Below are 10,334 nucleotides of genomic sequence, written 5' to 3'. Positions count from 1 at the left end.
GCCCACAACCGTGCCGCTGGCAAGAGCACGGTTGTGGATGCTCTTAAAATGTCATATTTGGCGCTTCTTAAAATGTCATATTTGGCTTTGCATTGATGTACGAAGATAGTATATAAGAACAAAATTTAAAAGTACAAATCACATTATTGGTTAACTATGATTTTAAAATGTTAATACAACTTTTATAAGAACATTATAAGTGTTTAAGTATTTGAAAACAATGAAGTACTCCATCCATTCCATGCTAGTTGAGTCATTTTTTCATTTTGATGTTCCATGGTAGTTATGTCATTTCCTTTTCTAATAAAAAGTAGTAACACATTTTCTCAATTTTACTTTATTCTCTCCACTTTTCTCTCTCTTCTACTTTATTATTCTCTCTGTCCCATAGAAACAAACTAATTAGAGTTGACACTAGTTTTAATCAATAATTGGTAATTAAAAGAGAATGAGAAAAAAGAGTTGAAATATAGTAATTAATGATGGATACATAAATTATAAAGTAAAAGAAAAGGAAAAAAAAATTGAATAAATCAATATGAACTATTTGTATGAGAAAAATTAAGCTTATTTGTTATTTCTATGAGATAGAGAGAGTATCTATTACTAGTATTTATTTTAAGAGGTAACATCTTTTTTGGTTCACGAACTTTGTCAAAATATCATTTTAGGTCCCTGAACTTTGAAAATATCATTTGAAGTCCGTCAACTATGGATTAATATCAATCAAAGTACTTTTTTACTATTTCTAAGTTTTTTCGGATGAAAATACCCTTAATACCTTAAAGGGTACATATTTTTAATAAACTTATCACATACTCATATTTTTTATAAATATCTTTACTATATATTTTTTTGAATAATTTTCTAAATATAATTTGATCTTTAATATTATCACTTAATTTTGTGATATGCAAGAAAAGTTAAAAGTTCCTTCTACAACTTTTTATAATTAAAGAATTTTAAAATATTTTTAAGATATGAATACTCGCAAAAATTATTGTAACCGTCAATAGACGATACTTGAATATTGATATATTGTCAAAAATATACCGTCAAAAATATATAGTAAAGATATTCAAGTATCGTCTATTGACTGTGAGATTAATTTTTACGAATATTCATACCTCAAAAATATTTTAAAAGTCTTTAATTGTATGAAGAAGGTCTTTAATTATACGAAGAATGAAGTTTTCTTGCATGTCACCAAATTAAGTGATAATATTAAAGGTCAAATTATATTTAAAAAATTAGTCAAAAATATATAGTGAATATATTTATAAAAAAATTTGAATATGTGATAAGTTTATTAAAAATATGTATCCTTAAAGGTATTGAGGGTATTCTCGTCTGAAAAAAACTTGGAAATAGTAAAACGTACTTCGATTGATATTAACTCATAGTTGACGGACCTCAAATGATATTTTCAAAGTTCACGTACCTAAAATGATACTTTGACAAAGTTCATGGACCAAAAAAGATGTTCCATCTATAATTTAAAAGCCCATAATTGATTTTCTTTATCGGTTCTTTCAGGATAACAAGATTGCAAAAAAGAGTTGAACTCTATGCAGTTCTATGTCTTTTTTGCAATTTTGTTATCTTGAAAATAAATTCAGAAAAATAGTAAATTATTTTAATGACCGATCGAGGGAGTATATTAAAAATAAATTTAGAAAAAATAGTAAATTATTTTTTTACCTCATAAACAATGTCAAACGATGTCAGATGTGAACAATGCAAGAGTCGCTGTGAGTATGTGCTGGAGCGTACGAATTTAAAATACCATGTGAATTTAACTGTGCGAATTTCAAACAAATATGGAGCGTGCGGATATCAAGTTCCCATGCCAAAAAAATTGATTGTTCTTATATCACATCACTATAATCTTAAGCACGTGTTTCAATTCAACATCACATTTTCAAAGACGTGAAGGAGAGAGAGATAAACACATAACGAGAATGTAGGAGAGAAAAAATTATTTTATTTTTGGTATTTATAGTTTAAAGTGGGTAATTTAGTCAATTCAAAATATTGTGAAGGAAATAATAAGAAAATAGAAGAACAAAAAGGAAAAAATTCGTCGTTCTGAAAAATTCGCATGTCTCGATCCCATATTCTAAAAAGTCAGTGAATTTAATTCTAAATTTCGCCACTTTAGTATTTATATGGATTTATTCGCTGAGAGTTCCAATATAATACTGTAGTTCAATATCTAAGCCCAGTTTTAAGGTAGTATTGAAAAATGTCGTTCGGTTTCAATCTCGGTTTCACTTTCAGCTTCATCCCGTGCCGGGAAATCATAGAGCGGTTGGAAGAGGATGAGTACTCCAGCCTTGACGAATTCGAGTTTCATCTCCGCTACGAGAGGGATGCACCGCCAACTCCGTCGGGAGAGTTGGAGGTGAAGGCGGCGTTCCTGAGTGAAATAGTCGAGAAGGCTATTTCATTGATCGGCGAGTGGGCGGTTCAAGGCCGCTGCAACTTGATGTGCGCGCGCGTTGCGGCGAAGGCCAAGAAAGCTTTGGGCGATGTACGTGCGTGTGCCGACAGGGACATCCTCCCTCACGCTAGCCGACTCCGCGAGGAGTATGAGGATCTCAAATCAAAATCCGGCGATGCGGTGAGGGAAGTTGAGAGGGAGCAAAAGCAGCTTCGTGTTTATAGATGGAGGCGAAAATTAGTTGCCCTCATGATGGCTTGTATTGTACTCCCCATATTTCTTGATGAGATGCTTCCCACAAATGGCGAAAGGGTAGACAACGAATGGAGGGAACCCAATTATTTCAAACTAGCGTGGAGAGTTCTACCCTACATGGGTGGGATATTGATATACTCCCTCCGTCCCGCACTACTTGCACTTATTTCCTTTCTGGGCGTCCCAAGTTATTTGCACTCTTTCCATTTTTAGTAACAATTTATACCTACAGCCGTAATTGTTGACTTTGTCTATCACTCATTCCTTAATCTCCGTGCCCAAAAGGAAATGTGCGAGTAGTGCGGGACGGAGGGAGTATTATTTTAAAAAATTTACGTTTATTGATTGTTACATTAATTTTTACGAGTATCCATAACTAAAAAATATTTTAAAATTATTTAATTATAAAAAAGGTGAAAAATAAACTTTTCTTGCATGTCATAAAATAAAATTTACTACTATTTTTCTGAATTTATTTTTAATAGACTCCCTCCGTCCGTCATTAAAAATGAATTCAGAAAAATAGTAAATTACTATTTTCACCCCCTAAACAATGCCAAACGATGTCAGATGACAAAAATCCATCGCCCATCATCACGACTATGTCGCAAGCGCCGTGCAAATTTCAAGTCATTCTAATAGAACAATGCGAGTCACTGTGAGTATGTGCTGGAGCGTACAAATTTAAAACACCATGTAAATTTAACGCGTGCTTCAATTCAACAGCACATTTTCAAAGACGTGAAGGAGAGAGAGAGATAAACACATAACAAGAATGTGGAGAGAAAATTTTATTTTATTTTTGGTATTTATAGTTTAAAGTGGGTAATTTAGTCAATTCAAAAAATTGTGAATGAAATAATAAGAAAATAGAAGAACAAAAGGAAAAATTTCGTCGTTCTGAAAAATTCGCATGTCTCGATCCCATGTTCTAAAAGGCCAGTGAATTTAATTCCAAATTTCAAAAGGTCGGCAGCGAATGAAGGGAACCTAATTATTTCAAACTGGCGTGGAGAGTTTTACCCTACCTTGGTGGGATATTGATATATTATTTTAAAAATTTACGTTTATTGACTGTTGCATTAATTTTTACGAGTATCTATGATGTGGATCCAAGTAATTTAAGATCCATTTCCCAAGAAATTACCCATTTATGAAGTTTGATCTAGATATTTTTGTGAGATTGATTTTCAATTTCTCAATAAAGCAAAAGGATAAAAAGAGATTCAATCACAAAACTTGAATCTAAACTAGAAAGGATGATAGATTAGAAATGGAAAGCATGTGTACAATGATGAGATAAAAAAGCTACAACCATATGATCTTAACCAAAAGGATGGAGACAACCCTAGACAACTTTCATTAGCTCTATCACCCCTTGGCTCTACTACTCAATGGATACACTCCATTGATGCATACCTTTACTTGAATCAATTTAGGATGGAAACAAGCAACCTTCAAAGAAGGAATTGACATCAAAAGGTATTTATACTGAGGTCTAATTCCCAATGAAAAGGCCCACAAAATCTGGTCCGCGCCACTCTACCCGGCCGGGTGGAACATTCATTCTTCTTTACGCCTTCGACGGGGACCCGTGCAGGTGGCAGAATGGATACCCGGTCGGGTAGGGTAGCTTGGCCTTGGCTCCTCCAGCAGGTCGTACCCTGTCGGGTGGTAAGGTGCCTCAAAATTCACCTGGTCGGGTGGAAGCGCTCCACCCTCAATTTTCAGCACGATCCTCGTCGTTGGCTCTTCGTTCTTCGTAGACGCCTCCAGCATGGCTTTTTGGATGAAATTGGAGAGCCCTGAAGTAGGCGCCTCGTCATAGACCTCGTCATGGGCCTTCCGGGCGTGGTCGTATCAATCTATACCTCAAAATATTTTAAAATTATTTAATAATAAAAAGTGAAAAATAAACTTCTCTTGCATATCACAAAATTAAGTGATAATATTGAAGGTGAAATTATATTTAGAAAATTCATCAAAAATACTCCCTCCGTCCCCAAAGAATATGCACTTTGGGTTCGGCACGAGTTTTAATACAAAATTGGTAAAGTAAGAGAGAGATAGAGAGAAAAAGTAAATAAAATATTGTTAGTAGAGAATAGGGCTGGCAATTTTCGACACGACACGATAATCCGACATGAATCCGCACGAAATTATTGGGTTGGGGTCAAGTCTTATTGGATCCGTGTCCTTATCGGGTTGGGTTCGGGTCGGATGCGGGTCGGATACAGGTAACCCATTAAGAAATAATATTATTATTTTTATTATTATTTAAAAAATATATATTACTTTAATGTTTTAATTTCTTATAAATTAGGTTTAAATAGTATAAAACGAATTTTAATTGTGTAAATTAGGTTAAAAATTAAGGTTTAATCGTGTAATATTAGGTTTTAATCGTGTAATATCATGTTCGGGTTGTTATCGTGTCGTGTCAACCCATATTATATCGTGTCGATAACGGGTTCGTGTCGGTTGCGGGTCGTGTTCGGATTTGAAGGTAGCAGGTCGGGTTCGTGTTCGGATTTACAGTTTCCTTAACAGGTCGGGTTCATGTTAGGCCTTATTGGGTTGGGTCATTATCAGGTTGACCCGATAACGACCCAATCCGCACGATTTGCCAGCCCTAGTAGAGAATGAGTCCCACCTCATTAGAAAGAAACCAGTTTTTAAAATTAGAAAGTGCATATTCTTATGGGACGGACTAAAAAGGAAAGAGTGCATATTCTTATGGGACGGGGGGAGTATATAGTAAAGATATTTATAAAAAAATATGAGTGTGATAAGTTTAGTAAGAATAGACACCCTTCATGTATTTGAGGGTATTTTCGCCCGAATTTTTTTGAAATAGTAAAGAAGTATTTGATTGATATTAATTCGTAGTTGACGGGCCTCAAATGATATTTTTAAAGTTCACGGACCTAAAATGATAGTTTGACAAAGTTTATGGACCATAAAAGATGTTCCCTCTAATTTTAATACTACAAGATACTACCTCCGTCCCACAATAAGTATCACATTTGCCATTTCGGTTCGTCCCACCATAAGAGTCACATTTCACATTTACATAAATGGTAAGTAGACTCTACATTTCACTAACCAATTCTATTCACATTTTATTATAAAACTAATATATATAAGTGAGATTCATAATCCACTAACTTATTCAATTCACTTTTCTTTAAATTTATTAAAATTCGTGTCCACGCTAAATATGAAACTTAATATGAGATAGAAGGTAGCATATTTCTTGAACAGAGAATAAATGATTCACGAAACGAAAGGATTATTCTAATAATAATAATAATAATAGAAAGGGAAAAGAAGTCTGTAAATCACACAGCATAGGTCATAGGTTTGCAAGGGTTTTGCAGCAGCGCACAGCTCTCTCTCTTTCTCGGAAGCGCGCGCGGACATACAGATGATGGCCAGCACGGTGGTGGCCGAGAAGACAGAGGCAGAGCTTCGGAAAGAAATCGATGAACTCCGCCGCCAACAGCGGGAGGTACATCTTTGTATTTACATTTATCGATATATCTGCTCAGGAATACCTTACAATTTCTGTACTCAATCTTCTCGCTGAACCCTAATTTTTCCTGTGCCAACAGATTACAGAGCGGCTACGAGATCCCAGGGGTATTCGCCGCGGTGGCTTAACGGGTGCCGGACCACGCAATTTTGCCGCCAATGGCAATCGGCAACGTGGCTTCGTTCGACCTGTAAATTTCCCCATCTCTCCGTCGCTGCCCGTTGCTATTTTGCCTTATCCGTTTCTTAATCAGCTAATTGTTCATTGTCTAGGCGGACAGGAATGATGCTGACGACCAGCCTCCTGCAAAAAGGCGACTCTCTTCAGCTGTTGTGAAGGTGGAATCCTCTAAAATTTCAAATTTAATGTTTTGGTGTTTACAATTAAACGATTGAAGTTTCGGAATTGGGATGAATGAACGACAATGAAATAGAACATATTTTTCAATCATTCCTTACTCTTGTATACGATATTATCAACGCTATGCGGGATAATTTATAGCTTGAATCATGTAATTTATTTCTCTTTAAAGGTTGAGGATGGGGAGATTATCGAAGGTGGTCCTGAAGCTGTGACTGATGTGGAAGAGAAAGAAGTAGCACTTGATATAGGAGATGCTGTAAATACCAATGGAAGCCAGGGTGAGAGAAAGCCGTCTAATTGGTCTCAGAGGGTTGGTAGTCAGCGGCCGTCGAAAATGGTATAGTAGAATTCCTTTTTCGTTTGAAGTTGTGGATTGAACTAGTCTCATTTGTAGAATGTCTAGTTAATTTCAAACTTTTCACTTGTTGTGTGTGATTATTTAGGATTTTGAAACCCCTCCTGCTGAACACGTGCCAAGGGTGTTGCCTAAGGATGAGGACCCTAGTTTAGTAAGCAGGAATAAGAGGATGCTTGGCCAGCTTCTTGGTACATTAGAGGTATGCTATTTCCTTTTCTCACTCTATGTAACATTTAATTTTATGTTTACTTGATGAGTTGCATGCTATGCTCTTACATGTTCATAGCTTCTTATTTGGTTTGCATCTACCAATAGTTTTGAGGCAATGTCTTCCTTTACAGTATGGTTTTAGATTGCTTTGGTTGTGTTCTCTATGCGCATCTAAATTCTGTGATCACGTCTTCAAAAGGAAGTCTCTGGCTATATGACATACTATTCCTGTCTTTTAGAACTAAGATGAGGCGAATTTGCCTTGTTTGTTACTTTGTGTCCTATAACCTTTGTATGAGAAGATATTAAATACCGGAGTAGTACTTTTTTAGCCTCACCCAGAGAATTTTTGTAAGGTTCTGGAGTCTCTGGTGAAGGATCTCCCAACTAATGGTGCTGCTATTTGGATATATTGAGTAAAAAATATAGTACTATCTTTTATTACATAAACGTGACACAGTCATGGGAAACAGGGAAAGTCGTGTCAAACTGGGCTAATTTAACTAATACTGGTAGAAGAAAACTGCTGTTAAAACTTAAAATTTAGAATACCATTGAGCTTCGTACATCTGAGTTTGTTACTTTGTGTAGTAGTACTATATTAGAATAATCGCGGTCTACGAGACTACGAGTGAATTGAGGGAAATTAGTTTGCTGCCTCTTTTCACTTGGGGAAGGAGAGACAAGTTATTGGAACAGGCAGAGAGAAGCTATCTTTTTTTTAAAAAAATCATAACTTAGCATGCTAGCATAACTAATGCCTGGATTTGTTATTCTATTGTTTGATGCTCATCCAGAGGTTCAGGAAAGAGGACGTGAAACTATCCGGCACGGAGGCATACATGAGAAGATCTGATTCTCTGAAAAGGGTGAGATTGATTTGACTTTGCCCTTTATCTTCTAGCTTATCTACATCTTCAATTCTTCATGCAATAATTGTAAGATTACCATGGTGCAATGAGGTTTCATGATTACTAGCTTAGATTGAAAAATTTCTCATATATTTGACTGGTGACTAGACACTACTGATCCTACTAATTATAAGCACTGCTTGGAGTTGGATTTGACTAATTTTCTGAGGAAACTGTCAAACAAATGTGAGTGAACAGTTTTACATGATAAAGATAAGGGATTGTGGAATGTGTTAACAGTTGTCTGTTTATTGAAGAAAATGAATAAAGAAGCGAATGGTGCCTTTCAAATAGTTATTTCACCTCTAGAGCTCCAAACGGATTCTAATTTACTAAATTAAGAAGTGTTTTTTTCTCTTCTATTCATTCAGTATATTGTTGAGAATTGCATAAAACTTCAGAATAAGATGCAGATGCTTGTATTGGAAACCAAATGTAACTGAACTGTAGAGAAATTATTCCGCATGAATTTAAAAAAGAATTCTTATTCTTTTGTAGGCTGAGCAACGGGCACGTGAAGAAAGTGAAAAACTGAGGCTACAAGAGCGTGAACAGATTGCAGAAAAGCGAAAGAGAGATTTGGTATGTTTCTCTAACATATTACTCAAACCTTTGCAGTACTATTTTTACTCTGAAGGCCTATGTTTGCTGAACTACTGCATGGCAGTTTCTGATTATTGTTATTACTTTTCCTTCTTCTATCAGACCCTCAGAGCACGTATAGCTGCAAAGGCAGAGGAAAAGAATATGGAATTGCTGTTTCTTCGGTGGAGTGAGCACCACCAAAAACTTGGAAATTTCATAAGGCATGTTATTTCTGAATGGATATAAGTTTCTTATTGCACTTTAAGAATGATAAAATCGTAACTGCTCTTATTGCACTTTAAGAACGATAAAATCGTAACTGCTTTACTGTCACTTTGGTGCAGGTTATGTCTATTTCTGGTCCAAAAGTGTCCATATTCACAATTTTATTGACTTCAAGATAAGTGCTCACTTATGTGCAGACAGTTGAAGCAGCTTATGACCGAAGTTTCTGTTTTGGATTTTGGTTAATCCCATGAATTTCATTTTAATATGCTCTGACATTCCTTATTTATTTCTTGTGCTTGTGAATCCTTCAGGACTAAGGCTGAACCTCTGATCTATTACTCGTTTGCCAAGCCTCTGGATCAAGATGCAACTTTGATTGAGCAGCAGAAAGAAAAAGTAAGTTCATCCCACCTTGATGCATGAGTTTAAACTAGAATCATGTTTAACTGAAAAATGCAGCTCTTTCAATGGCATTTAAAGGTGTTTGTCGAAGCTTATTTTAAGCGTTTATAATTCACGTACAAGTTGTTTTTTGATGGACATGGCTTATTTTAAAGATAAGTGTTAGTAATGTCAAGTGCATGAAAAATTCATGCGAACTACTATTTCTTATTGGTGGACAATATGTGGTCAAGTGTAAGATAATTCATGCGAACTATTTCTTTATACCACCATTTATTATCTCAGATGTTGCAAGAGTGGAAATCTGCTAGGAGAGAGGAACTGTCGCAATATCAGAAACAAATTTTGGACCAGTATGTTGCAAATGTGGACAAGGAACTGGAAAGGTGGCAAAACGGGAGGAAAGGTAGAAGGCAAAATAATAGTGTGGCAAACTTACAGGAGACAATGGACAAAGAGCTAGAAACCCATCAGCTTGAGCATGGTCCCAAGAACAGAAAAATACCTGGCCAAAGTAACAATGAAGATGAAGATGATGTGGAAGATATAAATGTGGCAGAGGATGATATGATGGATGATGTGCTGGGTGTCGATGATAACGGGGGAAGGGTTGATGAAACAGAGAAACTAGAAACAGGTAATATTCCTCCTGAGGACAAGAAGGACGAGTAGGTTTCCTCGCAAAATTTTCTCCATGCTTAGATTTTGTTTGGTATATCTCCCTCAGTTTTTTATGTTTGCTAGGATGATTAGGATTCAGGTTCTTTGTCAAAGGTCCTCTGTGCTGCTTCATCCATGAAACTTTGAATTAAAGCTAGTTGTGACTTACTGTGTGATTATTTCACTGTATTGGTTTCTAATAATACTAGTTTCTTTTTTTGTTGGTGACATGACGAAGATGCATTAGTAGAAGGTTACCAATTTGCATTCCCAAACTACTTCAATTCATCATAATTGTCATTTATCGCTGTAAAACAAATAGACTTTAGTTTCGCTGTAAACTGTCCAGATATAATTCGAAACAGATTGTCATTGGAACTTGAC

At 35.7% G+C, this 10,334-nt stretch overlaps 1 protein-coding gene across 1 annotated transcript; it reads left to right on the top strand.

Annotated features, from left to right (window-relative positions):
- Positions 1-6,019: 6,019 nt before the first annotated feature.
- Positions 6,020-10,180, top strand: LOC121804752 (pinin-like). Its single transcript, XM_042204401.1, has 10 exons — positions 6,020-6,209; positions 6,313-6,423; positions 6,506-6,571; positions 6,766-6,933; positions 7,040-7,153; positions 7,962-8,033; positions 8,574-8,657; positions 8,781-8,881; positions 9,200-9,284; positions 9,576-10,180. Exons 1-10 carry the CDS (start codon positions 6,126-6,128, stop codon positions 9,960-9,962), a joined length of 1,272 nt encoding a protein of 423 aa, XP_042060335.1. The 5' UTR covers positions 6,020-6,125; the 3' UTR covers positions 9,963-10,180.
- Positions 10,181-10,334: the final 154 nt, after the last annotated feature.

The sequence above is a fragment of the Salvia splendens genome, chromosome 5, assembly GCF_004379255.2.
Source record: "Salvia splendens isolate huo1 chromosome 5, SspV2, whole genome shotgun sequence".
NCBI lineage: Eukaryota > Viridiplantae > Streptophyta > Magnoliopsida > Lamiales > Lamiaceae > Salvia > Salvia splendens.
Note: the sequence above shows the minus strand (reverse complement) of the source record. Positions and strands in the feature narration are given on the sequence as shown.

Excerpts from the sequence above, each read along its gene's own strand:
- LOC121804752 (XM_042204401.1), top strand. The coding sequence starts at position 6,126 with ATGATGGCCAGCACGGTGGTGGCCGAGAAGACAGAGGCAGAGCTTCGG. Across the intron at positions 7,154-7,961 it reads AGCTTCTTGGTACATTAGAG|AGGTTCAGGAAAGAGGACGT; the intron begins GTATGCTATTTC and ends ATGCTCATCCAG. Across the intron at positions 8,882-9,199 it reads AAACTTGGAAATTTCATAAG|GACTAAGGCTGAACCTCTGA; the intron begins GCATGTTATTTC and ends TGAATCCTTCAG.